This window comes from Hevea brasiliensis, chromosome 7, assembly GCF_030052815.1.
Source record: "Hevea brasiliensis isolate MT/VB/25A 57/8 chromosome 7, ASM3005281v1, whole genome shotgun sequence".
NCBI lineage: Eukaryota > Viridiplantae > Streptophyta > Magnoliopsida > Malpighiales > Euphorbiaceae > Hevea > Hevea brasiliensis.
The window spans coordinates 52,348,646-52,368,825 of record NC_079499.1 but is presented as its reverse complement, the minus strand read 5'-3'; the positions used below and the strand labels follow the sequence as shown (position 1 = coordinate 52,368,825).

At 29.0% G+C, this 20,180-nt stretch overlaps 1 protein-coding gene across 1 annotated transcript; it reads right to left on the bottom strand.

Annotated features, from left to right (window-relative positions):
- Positions 1-8,674: 8,674 nt before the first annotated feature.
- LOC110672912 (uncharacterized) lies at positions 8,675-9,688 on the bottom strand. Its single transcript, XM_021835847.2, has 2 exons — positions 9,393-9,688; positions 8,675-8,996 (listed from the first exon to the last, which is right to left on the bottom strand). The coding sequence occupies exons 1-2, from the start codon at positions 9,673-9,675 to the stop codon at positions 8,767-8,769; spliced, it is 513 nt and encodes a 170-aa protein (XP_021691539.2). The 5' UTR covers positions 9,676-9,688; the 3' UTR covers positions 8,675-8,766.
- Positions 9,689-20,180: the final 10,492 nt, after the last annotated feature.

Sequence of the window (20,180 nt, the reverse complement as noted above, 5' to 3'; positions counted from 1 at the left end):
AGTACCCTTAGCATACCAAGGTGCAAAATAGAAAAGAATTGAGCATGCAAGCCTAAATAAATAAATTTACAATACAAGACTAATTATAACAACTTTATAATACATCCCTTAGTAAATAATAGAATAGTTATTACAATCCCATAAAATAAAATAAATAAACCAATCACATAGGTCTATTTAAGTCCATGATCATCCTTCATGCATTTGCATATTCAACTCTTGAATATAAAATAATTCCTTTGAATCTTATTCAAAAACATGTTATCTTGGTTGGGATTATGATTAAACACTTTAACCATAAAGAAAAATTAGGAAAAATTTATAAAAAAAATTGAAAAATTGGAATTCTTTAGCAAACACATGGCCTTGGTCTGTGTACCATTACATGGGTCGTGTTCCACAACACGCCCCTATGTAATTGGACATGTCCTAGGCGTGTTTCACTTTGAAAGCTCCAATTCATCCAGAGAGTTACATGCCCCATGTTCAGTAACACGACCAGGGCTGTGTAACATTCTGGACTTCAAAATTTTCTAATTTTCGCACTTTAACATGAATTTTTCTTGATTCCCAACTAACATATAACATGAAATAAAGTTCCTAATGACCAAGTAGGGCGGCTCTGATACCAATTGAAGGAAAAATAGCAATTTTGATTTTTGTGGGTCCTAATATTTCATGCAACATACAAACATTTTAATACTATCACAAAAACATATATTAGAGTTACAACACTTGTAACTCAATTGCTAGAAAGCCTATTTTTGATTAGGAAACTTAAACTTTAAAACTACCAAGAGAGATTAAGCATTTTACCCATTCAAGTGTAGAATCATATTCAACACCTTATCCAGGGAGAGTATATCGCTAAATGTCAATCCTCTAGTCCATCCACATGAACAATTTGATCAAAGCACCAAGATCTAACTGACCAAGCTAGCACAAGGAAGAAGTTTATGACGTTTCTTGGTTTTAACCTTTTGGAAGTATAGAGAAACAATTTCTCTATCTTTAATTCAAGAGTGACAACTTCAAGTTACTCTTGAATCAAATACAAAGAAAAGATGAAGATTTTTCTTAGGAGAGAAAAGGTAAGATGGCAAAAAGTAGAAGAGAAGAAGAAGATGAGATTAAACCCTTAATCTTATATTTTTCTAACAATTAGAAATGCTTTTCTCCCTCCTACAAGTGTCCACATCTAATTCCCCCTATTAGATGTGTTTTCTAATCCTTATTAGGCCACTTGTCAAGTTAAGAAAATAAAACTTTAATTAATTAATTAGCATTTTGGATAAACACTAATTAATCACCACTTTCTCTCTCCTTTGACTTCTCAAGTCAAATTGACCAACTTAATCTCTTACCTTATGAATAATTAATCAAGTTTACATTTAAAAAATTTAAATATTAACTTGAATACTTCCATTAATGAATTTAGTTTCAAGTCATGCTAGTGACCTTGTAATTTAATTACAAACTAAAAATATTAATTAATCAAATTAATTATGCTTTGATCATATGATTCTTATTGTGTGTCTTTTTAGGTTTATTACCAATTGGCAATGAAAATAATATTAACTCTTTAATATTATTGAAACTATTTCATACTTAGAGTGAAATTTTTATGTCACTCTTAGTTCTCATAAATCATGGTTGACACCTAGCATAGTATAGTATGACTACCCAATTAGCTATGAATTAATTTATACTTAACTCATGAACCTTGATCATACATACCATGCACTAAAATCTCTCTATTACAAAATTTCAATTCCAGCTAATGTAATGGTTTATGTCAAATCCTAATTATTTAGAATCATATGTCTTTATTTTAATTTCAATTCTTGATTAATAAGACGTTCCAGTCAGAAACACTTTTCTGACTAAGTCTATCTGTCCTGGCTAAGAACTTAACTTATCAAGAACAATTTAAGTAGACATAAGATTTTATTCCTATTTACTTAGGGTAACGGATTTCATCTTGATTGAACACCTATCTCCATATATAACTAGTCAGAGTCAACACACACCCATACACCAATACATAGTACGAGTATGTAAGTGGTATCAAACTCAAACCACTTATATACAAGATAACCGTGTTATCTTAGGTCAAGAGATTATATACACTATTATGATCTACATGATAATGTCTTGATAATAGTAAACTCCATGTATATGTCATTTTTGTGTTACTAGTTCAGCCTATTTATCTTATAAATGCCCACCATGTTTGTCATATGGCATAAGACTCATCATTCCATCTCATTAGTATTTTATACTAATCCATAGAAATAAACAGAGGTGACTATCTATCCGGATAAATCATGCCCAATAAGGTATCATTGACTGTGAATCAAAATTTATAACACTTGTACTAGAATATTCCGTCACTCATATTCTTAACACCTTAAGAATGGAACATGTAACAAGCTGTTAAAGGAGTTTTTCAATTAAATTTAAACTATTTAAATTAAAAGAAAATATACATAAACTTTAATAAGAATTAATATTTATAAGATACAAATTATAAGATATGCTCTAGGGCATACTACTAATAATTATATCTATGAAAATAATTTTAAAAACATAATTAAAAAAAAAAAAACAACAATAACAATAATAATAATAATAATAATAATAATAATAATAATAATAATAATAATATAAACTTCAGTAAAATAATATATATCATAGGATAATAAATTTTTAATCACAACTAAATTTCAAAATAAAATAATCAATTATAAATAAAAAATTTAAAAAAAATGAAAAATAAATTTTAATAGTCAAGACACTTTATAATTATTTTAATATATCAAAATATTAAAACGTTGATTGGACACTAAAAGTAGTTTACCCTAATGCTATTTAATAAAATTTAAATATAAAATACTTTTATGTATATCTCAAATTTTTATATATCATTGAAAAATTAAAAATAAATTTTGTAAATAAATTGTATATTTACAAAATATTTAAATTTAAACTTTTTTATATATTAATTCAAAATATAAAACTAACCCTAATTTTTGTATTAATTTGCATGAAACTAATTTATTAAAAGTTGTTTAAAATATTTTAGTTATTTAAAATATTTTATACATCACATATGTTTTTAATTTTTTTACAAGGTTGTGGCGTCAATTTAGCCATTCAACTTAATGTGGCTCCACCTATAATAATAACGATAATGTTTTAATAATATTTATCATGTTTGTTACTTTTATTAAAAAAAAATAAAAATAATGTTGATTTCTTAATAACATGTTAATCATTTCAAAAAAAAAAAACATGTTAATCATTAATAATAATTTTATTATTCAAAGAAAATCAAAATTTAGTGATCATACACGCCAAAATTAAGTTGTGATATTTATTTTTTTATTTAAAATATAATAATAATGTTATTTTATATTATTTAAAATAATATTATTTATAAAAAGGAAAGCGGATAGCTTAATTCTAAAGGCTAAGGGTATAATCGGGGACATCGCTGATTTTGGTTTTATGCCTTTTTTTTCTTAAAAAAAAATAATAATAATAATACGCGTTTGCTAGCACTTTGCAATTTTTTTTTTCTTGGAGTTTAATAAGAATTGTTTTTGCAATAAAAAATGAGGAACATGAAACCAAAAAATATAGTTTTTTTCAAGTTCATTTATCATGTTTTACCTCTTAATTCTCTGTTACGATCTCACATCGTCAATGAATAATATTAATAAGAGGTTAATAAGTCCCTAAGCACTCTCCCCTTGCAAGCTTATTTTAAAAGATAAGTTGAGCACTCTCATCTTGCAAGCTTATTTTTAAAGGTAAATTTTATTTAAGTGACTTATTTCTTATATGATTCAACCTCAGTAACTTGTGGTGTACAACAGTTCATATCATTCTCTCAACAAGAATATTTCATTTTTCATCTTTCTCCCCACTTTCTCTCTTCCTTTTCCATCCCCAATTGCTAGTTCTTCTTCATTCTCTCCCTTACACTTCTTGTATTTTCCTAATTGATGATGGATCAATTAACACCAACAAAATCAAGCTGTGATCTGTCCAAATTGAAGAGAGTTTGTGAGCATAAATGGTGGCTGGATATTCAAGGGGGAGAGGCTAGCATGGCAGTATGATTATAATTGCAGTCTAATAGTAGGAGTGTGACGGCTTCACTATGAAGGTTAATGAAGACTTTTGCACATCGGAGACCGGTGGAGACTTTTGGAATCGAAGGAGCAGTTGTGTGTTTTGCAATAATTGGAAATTTGCAAATAAAAAGCAAAATTTAGAAAACTGATAACAAAACAATGCTAACCAGTTTATTGATTTTAGGAAATAAAAAATTTATAAAAAAAAAAAAAAACCTTGAAACGGTGTCAAACGCACCCTAGCAGAATCTAAAAATATAAAGATAGTTTTCAAACCTGTGAGGAAGTATAAGGATTTTTTTTTTAAATAATATATATATAGTTGAAGTTCTAGTTAGATGAGTGTACTAATTATTTAAATTTTTTTAGTGTATATATATATATATATATATATATATATATATATATATATATATATATAATTAATAATAGTTTTATTAGTTTAAAAGTTTACTCTCATTTCTACTTTCATATATTATAAATAGATAGATATTAAGAGATTATAAATAGATTCAGGGCAAACCCAGCATAAGGCTTTCGCTCCCCTCCCTCCCCAGAAATTTTTTTTAATAGATATATGATAACTTGCAAAGAAATAGAGACAGATCCAAGCTTTGGCCCTCTTTTTTTTTTTTTGTAAATAATAATAATAATAATAATAATAATAATAATAAAGTTAAAATAAATTATTGTATCTTTGATTTTGACATAGTTAAAGGAATTAAGTTGTTTGTTGCTTTTTTATCTTTTTCCACTTGATTAACATTTTAGCCATTTCTCAAGTCTTGACTTTAATTTATAGGTTACGGTTTGTAATTTTAAATAGTTAACTGAAAAAAAAAATCAATCATTCCAAATGAAATTTAAATACTTTATAATTTTAAATATTGATCATTTCATAAATTGTATTGTTGTTATTATTTTAATACCAAATTAATATTTTTTTAACTTATTTTTTCTTTTGATTTTTATCTTTAACATGTTTGATAAAATGTGTCAATAAATTTATCCTTTTATATGCTTCAATTTATAAGCGATTAATGGACAATATTTTTTTATAATATATAACCGGTTCTTCATTGATAAAATATAATCAGTCTAATATTAAAATAATTATATTACAAACGATTTTTAATTTTAGATATGTGCTTCAGAAAATCTGGATGGTGGCTTCTAAAAAGTTTAGGTGATGATTTATTTAAATTTTTATTGCTTAAATATTTTTCTTAAATTACTTGTTTGGATAATTGTTAAAATTCATGTTACTTATTTTAATTGATTGCATCTACATAAACTTACATATATATTTGAAGATCATTTATAATTAATAAAATTTATATTTTATCAAAAAACTAATGTAAAAAAATATAATTTATAAATTTTTGTTAATTATAATAATTATTTGTCTTTTTAAACTTTAATCTCTCTATGTTCAGTCTTGCGTGTGCCTTGCGTCTGAATATATAAATGATAGATTAGAAATAGGTAAAAATTAAACAACTTTGATTTACAAGAAATATATTTGAACAATATTAATATTTAACTTTTATGCTCTCTAAAAAAAAGTTATAACTTTATCTTAAAAGAGCCAAAGAGAAAAGTGTCTATTAATTTAAGATGGTACTTCAATTAAAAATAAAAAAAATAAAAATAAAAGCGATTATTTTCATTGTTGAAGAGATTGAAAGTAGTTCTCAATCATTTAAAAGTGGAAGTAAATAAATAAATATTTGTTGGTGAGTAATGGAATCTGTGACATGATCCAATGCCCAGCAAATCTGGAAGATGATGCTGACTATAAAGGAAACTCCCAAGCAAAAATTTCGCCAACATAAATAGAAGAAAAAATCTCCAATAAGTTTCAAAAGGGGATTTTGGATAAAAATTTCTACTTTGTCCTTATGCATGGACACCACATGTGACAACTTGCCACTAAATCTACAAATATTTATTTATTTATTTATTTAGACAAGGTTCCAAATGCCAAATTATTGTGATTTTTACAAGTTGTTGTAGAATTTTTAATCATATAACAAAATAATTTTAACTTTTACAAATTATTCAAAGCCATGTATCAATTCACGATATATGTCGAGAATATAATCCTACAGATGAAAGCTTAATTTGCTCAGAAGATGAAAAAGGAAGTTGATTAGTTAATAATATTTAATCAGTATTTTCATTAAATTGAGTGTTCAATTCTTATTAATTGTTATTTTTAATAGGTAATTTGTGGGTTTCACTTTAATCGCTCAATAAAATTTATGGTATGCTCAACTCATGGACTATGAGAGTTTCTCCTCATTTAAATATTTTTCTAATAGAATAAAGAGGAACAAAGAGGATGAGAAACAAATTCTTAAAAAACACTAGAGATAAAGAAATAAATTTTCAAATTTTATTTAGTGATAATAATATCACCGTGATAAATTTTTAGAATATTTTGATTTCATAAGTATTTATAGGCTAATATTAATCCTATTTCTAAGATTAAAAAAAAAATATAAATCAAACTCTAATTGGAAATATAAAATCAATTAAATTTCCTACACAACTTACCACCAAATTCTATTTATTTATTATTTAAACAAGGTTCCATATTCTTGTGATTGTTAAAAGTTCTTTTAAAATTTTTAATCAAACAGCAAAATAAATTTAACTATAACAAAATATTCATATCAATTTATGTGAATACGCATAGTTGCTTAAATGCTTATGATCAGTTATTTAAAACGAGTTTAAAGCTAGCCAATGGGAATCCCAGCCATGCTTAAAGCTTCAAAATAAGGCATAGAACAAATAAAAAAGGTAAGAGTGCTTTTTTTTTTTTTTAATTTGTACAAATGAACTTATTTTTATTAATTTGAAGCCATAAAAATTTTAACATAATAAATCATTTCCATAATAAAAAAAAATTAAATATAACTATTATATATAATAATTTTCTCATGATCATTGATGATAGTAAATTTCATACGAATCTCATTATAATCAATTATCAAAATATATTTCATCTATAACCCTCAGAAAATTTGAAGGAATCTTTTAAAATATATAAAACATTAACCTTTAATTGCTTTCACCATTAATTTCTCATTGAAAACCTCCCAAAACCATCCTTTTAAAGCATAAACACGTGAAATCATACAATTAAGGAAAGGACATCTTACTATTTTGCTCTATATTTTTCTACCACCACGAAAAGATTGGCCAAAATTCAGTATAAAACAAGGCCATGTTAATAAAGCAGTAAAAACATTGCTTTGATTATTTTTTAATAAAATAGATAGTCTTTGAAGGTAGTTAAAAGGGGTGGCTACAGTTGGAGGAGTTACCTTATGATTCTATTCAGCTTACAACACAAAACTGCCTTGATTATATACTGAATTAGGTAGCATAGGTGTCCATAAAATGAGCACCTAATCAAGCTTTTGAAAAGGCAATACTAATGGGAGGGAAAAGGGCTAAAATAAAGGCCTACTTTAGCTATTTTTAATTTCTATTTCACTTGAGCTAAAATAAAGCTTGATTCTCTCAATTTACTTGTTTTCTTCCAGTTGATATCGAAACAATGAAATTCAAATACATCTTATCATTTTAAACTAATAGATATCCACAATTTTGTCATCTCTATTTTTATTTATGAAAATATTTACTATCTCATAAATTTAATTTTTTTTTATTGTAAAAAATCATCATTTTAATATATATAGTTTATATGTAACAAAATTATCTATATTTTATATTTAATGGAAGTAAAATATCCATCTTTTTTTCCTAATTCCATTTCATATTCAAACAATATATATTCATTAAAAAATAAGATGAGTAAAATTAAAACTATACTAACTATCAATTTATTATTACTTTTTTATTAAAAAATCATCAAACAATCTATTTATATAAAAGAGCCAATTAAGCATTGGGGAAAATTTCTCTCATGAAATCATTTTCCTAAACTTGCCATGATTAAAAATAATTTTCTTATGATGTTTTTACTTTTTGCTCCAAATAACAAAAAAAACACGTAGAAAATATATTTTCATAAAATAAACGAAGCCCCAATATCGTTCAGATTAAATTATAAGTCAAAATTGCAATTTTAAATCGTTAACTCTTTATTTCTAGTGGTTCCCTAACTGGGCCGATTTTAAAATAGTCCTCCGAACCCTCAATGCGCTTGTTAAGGTAAGATGCGGTGCCTACTGTTGGTGATGGCGCGTAAATTTCCTGGGTTGAGCTCCCGCCTCTCTAGTTTGGGCTTCTGGGTTGCTGCTACACTAATTTGGGCGTTTGATCTGCACTTTTATACGTGTGAGCTTTTTTCATCTAATTTTTGTGGGCCTTTAGTATGTACGATGCTATTATGTGGCTTTCTTTCGGCAAAACAAGCCCATTTAAACTGATTATAGTTTATTTTTGTAGATTAACTTGAGAAAGTTATTTGATTTAACAAAGCCTCTCACCTCATCCCATTGTAATATTAATCTATATTGAAATGATATCTATATCTATACACAAAGGAGAGCGACTACACAAAGGAAAAATAAACCTGTAAATTACGTGGAAATTAAAATTCACTGGTGTCAAAATGTATTGGTTCAAAATTTAAGAAGTATTTCCACTATTCAGAATCAAATTCCAAGTACATTCTGTTGGCGTCTCGGTCTGGAGAGTAGTAACCCACTATCAAAGCATCAACCTGAAAACCAAGCTTCTTGTATAAACTCATTGCTGGAGTCCTCAAGGGATCAACATGTAGTGATATGCGATGGACCTTTCTTGATCTGCATTTCTGAATTGCTGCTTTCAGCAATACCTCTCCATGGCCTTGCCTCCTGTAATTCTCCTTCACTGTTTTTAATTCCCCCATCAACATTTAAGAAAATCCAAGTAAGGCAATAAGAACGCTCATGCAAGATACGAGAAAGATTTTACATTTTTAGAAAAATGGGTTTAGTAAACACGATTAGAAAAAAGTCACAATTTCTAAAGCTCTACTGCCTTAAAAAAAAAAAAAAAAAAAAAAGGAAGAAGCATACTAAAAAATTCTCAGGGTACTTTCATCGAACAATTTATGGGTACGCTAAAATTTGACTGAACAATCAATCACAGGGAACTATTTCACCTAGGAGAATAGAATGCAATTAGACACTTCCTCTTTTAATTTGTTGTTTCTCGTAAAGAGAGAATATTGGTAAAATAAAATGGTTGACGGTGCGAAGGAGCAGAGAGGTGTGGAATTAGAACCTGCAAGCTTAGCGATAGAAGCAAACAAAGAAGAAGGCCAAGAATACATGACATAGCCAACGACTTCACCGTCCAACTCCATGTAAATCAACCCAGAATTCTTCTTTTTCAGTTCTTCGGCAAAGGACGAAGCAAGTGATTCGTGTTTGGGAAAGATCTTTCTCTCCATTTTCACAATTTCTCCCACAGCCTTAGCCCAGTTGGTTGAGTTTCTTTGCAGTTCGACGACCCCACTTCCCATTGCTGATGTGCGAGCTTTCTGTTGGGGTGGCCTACAAACCATTTTGGCTCTTGGCTATATATAATAATAATAATAATAATAATAATAATAATAATAATTAAATTTAATATAATTAAATAAGATATGAACTTTTATCATAATAAAGCAAAAGCTTAGTTGTTGTACGAAATTTTTTTTATTACGATTTTCCTTTTTTATGAAGGATATATCTGTTAATTTGAATTTTGTTAAGCTTTTATTCTTTTTTAGTTTTCAAGTAATAATCGAAATATATTTTGTAAAATATAAATAAAAATTTCTATTATTAATAGACTTCGTATTATAAAATTTTGTTTAATTAGTTTTCTATATTAATTAATTAATTAATATTTTTATATGAACTAAATTAAATAACTAGATTAAATATATAAGGGTATTTTGGTTGATTTGAAAGTTCGCTCATCTTTTGTATATTTATATATATATTATAAATAGATAGATTATAAATTATAGATTAATTGTGTTTTTTTTATTTTTTATTTATTAATTTTTTATTTTAGTTAATTATTTTTTATAAAATTTTATATTTAATTACAATTAAATATAAATAAGATTAAGAATTTTAAATTTATATGAACTCTAAAATTAAGAATTTTAAATTTATATAAATATTAAAGTTAATTTAAATAATAAAAATATAATTATAATTAATTTAAAAAAATAAAATGTATTTTTAACAAAATAAATATTTCTTCCTTCCTTACATTTATATATTGTATAGATTATAATTTAAGTTGAAACATTAAAAATACTTGTTGTTAACAACCATAATTAAATTAAAAATTAATTATTTAAATTTTTATATTTATAAATTAAATTTTAATTTATAGTTATTATTTGAAATTTAAATACAAATCAATTTAGGAATTTAAATGTTCGCTCTTCCTGCTCTTTTAACAACGATTCTCTATATTATCGTTTATGCCACATTATTGCATGATTAAATGCATTTATCATATTATAATCCAGTTTAGCAATTAATTATTATAATTTTATCTTCTTAATTTATTTTTTAGAATTCTATTGAAAATCTGCAGAATTTTCTTATAAACTTTAATCCACCTGAAAAATAGTGTCTTTTTTAAAATACAATAAAATCTAATCTTGCATGCTATACAATATAGTTATAACTAACAACTCTCTTAATCGAAGCAAGATTTATAATGAAATATTTTATCTAAAAGATTGATCTCAACACATACATAATCCTATATCAATTATGTTATGCTCAAGTACATAATACAAAGTTTTTTACTGCTTAATTGTCTTCAAATATAATTGATGCACCTTCTTTTATTTCTTTTATTTCGTAAATGCAAGTCTTCTGTTGTTCCTTATAGCAATCCAAGAGGGGGATAAATTGGGTGTTAATTAAAAAATTTAAAGGGTAGGTAGAGATTTTTTAAGTGAAATGCACAAGAAAAAATGAAGGAAAGAAAGAACACAAGAGATTTTATAGAGATTCAGCTATTACAAGCTTACGTCCTCTCCTTAATGCTCTTTGTGAGAGTTAACTCCATTAAAATTCTTCTAGTGAAAAATAAATCACTTACAATCACCACTAGAGCAAACCCTTGCTCTTTTATAAATCTCTTTATACTCAAGAGTAATTTAAAGCTCTATCACACTCAATTTACAATAAATGTTCACAATAAGCTAGAACTAATTCTCACAATTAAGAAATTACAGCTCAAAATATCAAGCTCTCAATAATCAATTATGGTAGCTCAAGTTCTAGAGAGAGAGAAGAGGAAAATTTTTTTTGGATATAATAAATTCTCAAAGAAATAGTTGCTGTAACTTTTCTCTAGTAATAAATGATCTTTATTTATAGTTTTGACAAGAAAATAATTATTGGGGGTGCATTAAATGCAAATATAGTCATTCAACCACCCAAAACCCCATTTTATCAAGTTACATAAACCCACGTTCAGCTGCCAAAGTCTTTTACTTCGTTGCCGAAGGTTGGGGTGCCAAAATATATCATTTAAAAAGTGAACTTTGGCTGCCGACGTTCTTAGTTTCGGCTACCGAAGTGCTATATGGACAAAAAAGACACTTAGACTTTAAAAACTCAAAAACCATCATTTAAAGTATGAACTTCAGCTGCCGAAGTGCTCTCTAGACAAAAGGCACAAAAAGGGTGCTTAGGTTTTAAAAACTCATAACTTTTTAACTCGAACTCGAATTTTTGATTCGTTTGAACAGTTGAAAAGCTAATTTAATAAACTTTTCAATGAAAACACTTTTCAAAACAAAATTGTATTTCTCAAAAGTGAAAATTTCATTTTACTCTTCCTATACCAAGAAATTTAGAGAAACCTAGACTTGATCCATCATAACCAACCAATTGAGATTCATAAGATTTAAAAAAAAAAAATTACATTTTAGTGTCTCCTTGATCTTTGCATCAATTTCTCACTCTCTCTCAATCTTGATTTGAAGCAATTTTTCAACTTTGAACTTGGGACCTACAATTTTAATACAAACACTACCAAGATAGATTAATAGCACACTAATTGTTTATTATCATCAAAACATAGATTAAGACTCCTAGGTCCAACAATTTCCCCCTTTTTGATGATGACAAACGATTAGTGGATGAGCAAAATTAAGCATAAGTGAAGTGTGTGTTTTTCAAAAAATCTCCTCCTTAATATACTCCTTTTAAAAACAATTTATACCTCAATAATTAGAATTTGGAGAGCACTTAAGAGAGGTTTTGACTCGATGAATGTAATGCCATAATGTCATGAGTCCTAAATGAATGATGATACAAAGATATAATAATCCAATAGATTAGAGAGCATCATATAAATATACCAAAACATGCATACCATGTATATATCATGTATAAAGCCTAGCATTTGGAATTATACATCCACTATCTACATATCTCCCCCTTTTGGCATCATCAAAATGCACTCTAAAGGAGAAGACGAACAAGGTTCTTTCTGACAAGGTTCTTACCACATGCCCTCTTTTGGCCCATTGAAAAAGAAAAGACAAAAGAGATAGAACACTACAAAAGAAAACAGAGAGTCCATAGCTAAGTCAAAAGCAGCATAGAATGAACCATTCATCAAAAGATTGTCAAGCCAACGCACAATAGCCATAAAATATTACCTCTCAAGTTAACAATAGATAATTATGCAATAAAAAAATAACAATATTATGCAAACCAAATCAACTTAGGCAATATAAGTCAAACATGTGTATAGAATGCCAACAAGAGTAATTCAAAAGAAGCATATCTAATCTTAGCAACTGTATAATCAATGTGAAGATATAGAAACACATGACAATATATAAAGATTACAAGAACACTTCATATAATGGCAAACTCATAAAGTGCATTTATAAGACAAGGCATTTCAAGGGTAACTCTAGCTAGGAAGTTTACATTTGAGCACCAAAAGTAATATCATTAAAGTGGTTATATGGTAACTAAGCAAATGTGCATAATTTTCTTGATTTGAAACTTAACATGAGTATAATTGTTTTATTGAGATACTCAGAATACATGCATAGTATAGGCTCAATCTAGAGGCAGTATACTAAACAACTATTCACAAGAATATCCTGAAAGGAGCCAAAAAGATAGCAATACATATTTCCATAATACAAATTCAGTGATTTCATGTGAACAAGATTTCTATAACCAGCATGGAGTCTATTCAAAGTACCAGCATAATTTTGGCAAATAACCTTCTTAAAACAATCAAGGAGAATAATCTAAATTAATGAAAATTAGTATTGTAATGATGTGGCTGCCAAAATAGAATATTAGTGTTCTATTCATGTGAACAGTAAATCACAATATGTATGCAACATAATAAAGCAAGCATAGGCATTAACTAATAAGTAAAGAGAAATCTGACAAACAACAAGTAAGACTAATGATTTAAATTAGGTAAATTCTCAACATTGGACTTCAGAATCCATGACGCCACGAACATATATATATATGCACATATACTCAGCTGCCAACAACTAATGTTGAGCTTATATAAACTCAAGAATAATCAACAAACACAAACTAGGATAGAGATAAAATAAACTCTTACACGAAAGAAGGAAATATCAAAGAAAAGGGAGTTTGGGGGTTTTTAAAAAATCCAGGTTCGGTAGTCGAAAAGAAGTCCTTTAGCTACTGCTGTAGTTATTACCCAATTTTAAAAAAAAATTTAAAGGTTCAGTAGCCAGAACAAGGACTTTTAGCTGCATAAAGTTCCTCTATCTGAAAGTGAAAAAGGCTTAAGATATTTTGGCTACCAGACAACATAAGTTCAGCTGTTGAACTTACTACTGCCCAAACTTTTAAAAACATACTTTTAAGCCCATTACTACTACTAAAACCTTCTCCTTTTTGAACAATTAAAACTTCTTGTCCATAAAAATTTTAAAACATTGAGACACACTTAAAAAAAACACCACAAATACATCAATTCAACATAAATTTTCAAAAAGTATATACATATTCAATCATCACAATTTCAAACATCAAAGTTATCAAGCATGCCTAATTCTATTGTAATGAAATTAAACCTATCTTCACGTAAAGGTTTTGTAAATATATCTGCTAATTGGTGATTAGTATTAATAAACTCAAGAACAACATCACCATTTAACACATGATCATATATAAAATGATCTCTAATGTCTATATGCTTGATTCTAAAATGTTGTATAGGGTTTTTGGTCAAATTGATTGTACTTGTGTTATTACATTTAATAGGAATGTGATCAAGAGACACTTTGAAGTCCCTTAATTTTTGTTTGATCCAAAGAATTTGGCTGCAACAAAGACCTGCAGCCATATATTTGACTTTGGCCGTGGAATGTGCAACCGAGCTTTGTCTCTTGCTACACCAAAAAACTAAAGAGTGTCCTAGGAGTTGATAAGTACTTGAGGTACTTTTTTAATCAAGGATGCTTCTGACAAAGTTAACATCTAAGTAGGAATACAAATCAAAAGATCCATTTCTAGAATACCATAGACCTAAATGCAATGTACCATTCAAATATTTGAGAATGCATTTAATAGCATGCAAATAAGACTCTTTAGGATGTGATTAAAAACATGCACATAAATATACAGAAAACATAATATCCGGTCTATTAGCCTTGAAGTATAAGAGACTACCTATCATACCTCTATAGAACTTTTTATCAACTGGTTTTTCTTTTTCATCCTTGTTAAGTTTGGTGTTTGTGCTCATTGGAGTTCTACTTGGCTTGCTATTCTCCATCCCAAATCTCTTGATCAATTCTTTAATATACTTGGCTTGGTTGATAAAGATGCCATCCTTAGCTTGCTTAATTTGAAGCCCAAGAAAGAACTTGAGTTCTCCCATCATGCTCATCTCAAACTCACTCTTCATAGTGTTAGCAAACTCTTCACACAAAATACTCATTAGTAGCACCAAATATAATATCATTAACATATATTTGCACTACAAAAATGTCATTTTCATAATTTTTAATAGAAAGAGTTGTATCAACTTTTCCTATTGAAAAACCATTTTATAAAAGAAAGTTACTAAGCCTCTCATACTAAGCTCTAAGAGCTTGTTTCAATCCATACAAGGCTTTAATCAATTTAAAAACATGGTTTGGAAACTCATGATTTTTAAATCCAGGAGGTTGCTCAACATATACCTCCCTATCAATAAAACCATTTAGAAAAGCACTTTTAACATCCATTTGAAAAAGTTTAAAACTCATGTATGATACATATGCAAGTAAAATTCTAATGGCTTATAATCTAGCTACAGGGGCAAAAGTTTCATCATAGTCAATGCCCTCCTCTTGGTTATAACCTTTGGCTACTAACCTAGCCTTATTCCTAGTTATGTTTCCATCCTCATCTAACTTATTTCTAGACACCCGTTTGGTGCTTATGGATGGATGATCTTTTAGCATAGGAACTAAGGTCCAAACCTTATTCTTTTCAAATTAGTTGAGTTCTTTTTACATTGCAAGTACCCAACCCTCATCATTAATGGCCTCATCAATGCACTTAGGTTCTATTTGAGAAATGAATACAAGGTTATTACATATATTTCTAAGAGATGATCTAGTTGTTACCCCTTTTGATGTATCACTAATGATTTGGTCCTTGGGATGATCCTTCTTGAAGGTCCATTCTTCAGGTAGATCTTGTTGAACTCGTTGATAAGGAACTAGTTAACCTTGTTGCTTTTGAAGCTTAACTTCATCATCTTCTAAATCCTTTTAGGGATCTTCCTTGAGTTAATCTTGATTTTCACTAGATTGATGATTTTCAAGAGTTAACTCATCAAAATTACCTACAACATTATCATCATAAAAAATATCCTTTCTAGGACCAAAGGGGTTAGTGTCATCAAATATAACATGCATTGACTCTTCAACAACTAAAGTTCTCTTATTGAAGACTCTATATGCTTTACTAAATATAGAGTACCCTAAAAAAATACCTTCATCGATTTTAGAGCCAAATTTATTTAGATTATCTTTGGTATTCAAAATGAAGTATTTACAACAAAAAACTCTAAAAAACCTACTTTAGGTTTCTTGCCATCACATAGCTCATAAGGGGTTTTCTTTAAAAAAAAGTCTAATTAAAACTTTTTTTTGAAACATAACAAGTTTTTCACCCAAAAATAAGTAGGCAAGTGATATTCATTTAACATAATCCTTCCCATGTCTAAAAGAGTCCTATTTTTTCTTTCAACAACAACATTTTGTTGGGGAGTCCTAAGAGAAGAAAAGTTGTCAGTGATCCTTAGTGAGTTGCAAAATTTTTCAAATCTCTCATTTTCATATTCTACCATGATCACTCCTAATAGAAGAAATTTAAAACCTTTTTCATTTTGAACCTTTTTTGAAAATCTCTCAAAAATATCAAAATATTCATCCTTATGAGTAAGGAATGCAACCCAAGTATAGCTAGAGTAGTCATCAACAATCACAAAGCATAATATGCACCACCTAAGTTAGCTACTCTAGTAGGACCAAACAAATCCATATGCAACAATTAAAGGGGTCTAGAAGTAGATACCTTATGAATAGATTTAAAAGAGCCCTTGACTTGCTTGCCTATTTGGCATGCATCACACAACTTCTCCTTTTGAAACTTGATCTTTGGAAGCCCATTAACTAGCTCATCCTTGTTTAAGTTTGTAAGAAGGTCCATGCTAGCATGTGCTAGCCTTCTAAGCCAAGTCCAAGAGTCATCACTAATAGAAACAAAACACTTGAGATATTTGTGAGACAAGGTATGCAAATCAATAACACAAATATTTTCAACTCTTTCACCAATAAATAACATTTTTTTATCACACATTCTAGACACAAAGCAAGATTTAGACTAAAAAAATAGCTCTACAACCCTTACCATATAATTGACTAACACTAAGCAAATTATATTTTAAACCATCAACCAAAAGTACTTTGTCAAGAATAGGGGAGCTTTCCTTACCAATCTTACCTATCCCCATAATTTTACCTTTACCATTGTCACCAAAGGTCACTTGCCCACCTCCATCTTTCGTTTCAAGTGAAAAGAAAAGGTCGGCATTTTCTAGTCATGTGTCTTGAACATCCACTATCCAAATATCACTTACTTTCAAGCTTTGAGGATTTCAAGCACACCTACATAAGATAATTCAATTTACTTTAGGTACCCAAATGTACTTGAGTCCTTGGGGGTTAGTAGTTCCATCATTTGAATCAAATATCCAACCACATCTAAGATGGATTTTCCTTATGGAACACCTACAGTTGGTGTGACCAAACTTGCCACAATAATGATAATGACCATTGAACCTTCTAGTTCTTGGTCTATATGCATGAGAGTGTGCATATGGTCTCATAGATCCATTCTTTTTGTGTCCATTATATGCATGTAAGCATGAGGCATGGTGAGTGTGATGATAGTTATGAGGCCTAATAGCATGTTACCTATAAAAGTTTGGCCTAAATGCAACTCTGCTAGATGTATATGTCCTATTTACATTTTGTTTAGGAGCATGTTGATGAAATGAAACTTTATAGTTTCATATTCACAAGATATCTTGGGTTCTTGTCCTTTAGGATTGGACACCTTTGGACTAGGCACTTGGGGACTAAGCTCACTAGAACTAGATGTTTTAACAAATATGGTCTTTGAAGGAGGAGCTTGGGCAAATTTGCTATAGCTCAGTCCATACTTAATGCTAGGAGACCTTTGAGAGTTCAAGATGACATCAAGTTTATCCTTTCCTTTAACAAATTTAGAAAGAGAAGTTTTTAGCTCAACAATTTCATTTCTCAATTTCTCATTTTCTAATGAGAGCTCATCAAAGGATTTTTGCTCTTTATTATCTAATGGTTTATCATCCTTAGATGAGGTCTCATTCACCTTCCTTAAACTAGCAAGCTCATTTTTCAAAAGTTTATTTTTCTTATAACTTAATTCTAGCTCATCATCATGACTTTAAGGGCACTAACTAGTTCATCATAAGAAAATTCAACAATATCATCATTTAAAGTTACCTCATTAGAGCTTTTTTCTATTGTCATGAAGCATATTTGGGCAACTTGATCACCAATCTCCTTATCTTCAGAGTCATTTAATTCATGCCATGTTGCTTTGAGAGCCTCATTCTTGAATTTCTTGAAAGGCTTCTTCAATTTCATACAATCTATTCTAATGTGAGCCGGCTTGTTGCATTCAAAGCATATGGAAAGATCCCTCTTGCTACTTTCACCCTTTTCCTTCTTAAAGTTCCTCTTTAGGATGAACTTCTTGTTTTGGAAGAGTTTCTTCCTTATTTTCCTTATCAATAGAGCTAACTCTTCCTCATCAAACTTTTTATCTTCATCACTTGAGTTTTGGAAGATACTTTAAAGGCAATATTCTTTTTAGCCTTATTGGGTTCCTCCACTTGGTCTCTTTTGAGAGTCATCTCATAGTCAATGAGATTTCCCAAGAGCTCATCAAGTTGCACCTTGCTCAAGTCTTCGGAATCCTTGAGTGAAGTTACTTTGGGTAGCCACTCCTTAGGAAGACTTCTTAGTATCTTCTTTACTAGCTCCTCATTTGTGAATGCCTTCCCAAGAGATTTGATTCCCCCTATGATTTCCACAAATCTATCTTGCATTTGATTATGGTTTCATCTGACTTCATCTTGAGCAACTCATATTGATAGATAAGGGAATCCATCTTATTCTCTTTTACTTGACTAGTACCCTTATGAGTAACCACCAAAGCATCCCAAATTTCTTTTACGATAGACTTCATACACACTTTATTATATTCACTTCTACTTAATGCACAAAATAAAACATGAATAGCTTTATCATTTAGAGCTACTCTTCTTTTCTCTTGTTCACTCCATTCACCCTTTAGCTTAGCTACATGCACACTATCTACAATTTTAGTTGGGGTGAATGGCCCATTCTTTATAACATTCCACAAGTCAACGCCTTCTGTTTTAAAAAAATAAAAAATTTTTATTTTTCCAATATAAGAAGTCATTACCATCAAAGAAGAGAGGTCTTACCACTGATTGACCTTTTTGTGCATTGAGGGTTGCCATTGATCTTTACTCCAAAATTAAATGGAGACTTGCTCTGATAACACTTAGAGTCCCTTGCAGCAACCTGAGAGGGGGGGGGGGGGGGCAGAGTGAATGTGTTAATTAAAAAATTTGAAGGGTAAGTGGAGATTTTTTTAGTGAAATGCACAAGGAAAAGGAAGGAAAGAAAGAACACAAGAGATTTTATAGAGGTTCATCTATCCTAAACCTACATCCTCTCCTCAAGGCCCTCCTTGAGAGTTAACTCCACTAAAATTCTTCTTTGGGTGAAGAGTAAATCCCTTACAATCACTACAAGAGCAAACCTTTGCTCTTTTATAAATTCCTTTACACTCAAGAGCAATTTAAAGCTCTATCATACTCAAGTAACAATAAATATTCATAACAAGCTAGAACTAACTCTCAAAACTAAGAAATTATAGCTCAAAATATCAAGCTCTCAATAATCAATTATAGTAGCTCAAATTCTAGAGAGAGAGAAGAGGAAAAAATCTTTTGGGCATAATAAATTCTCAAAGAAATAGTTGTAACTTCCCTCTAGTTATAATGGTCTCTATTTATAGTTTTGACAAGAAAATGACCGTTAGGGGGTGCATTAAATGCAAATATAGTCGTTCAACCATCCAAAACCCATTTTATCGAGTTACATAAATCCAAGTTTGGCTACTGAAGTCTTTTATTTTGATTATCGAAGGTTGAAGAGCCAAAAATTATTTTTTTAAAAATGAACTTCGGCTACCGAAGTTCCTAGCTTTAGCTACCGAAGTGCTTTCTAGACAAAAAGGATACTTAGGCTTTAAAAACTCAAAAACCATCATTTAAAGTGTAAACTTCAGCTGTTGAAGTGCTTTTTGGACAAAAGACACAAAAAGGACACTTAGGCTTTAAAAACTCATAGCTTTTTCACCCAAACTTGGATTTTTGATCCATTTGAATTGTTGG

Excerpts from the sequence above, each read along its gene's own strand:
- LOC110672912 (XM_021835847.2), bottom strand. The coding sequence starts at position 9,675 with ATGGTTTGTAGGCCACCCCAACAGAAAGCTCGCACATCAGCAATGGGA. Across the intron at positions 8,997-9,392 it reads TTCTATCGCTAAGCTTGCAG|TGAAGGAGAATTACAGGAGG; the intron begins GTTCTAATTCCA and ends AATTAAAAACAG.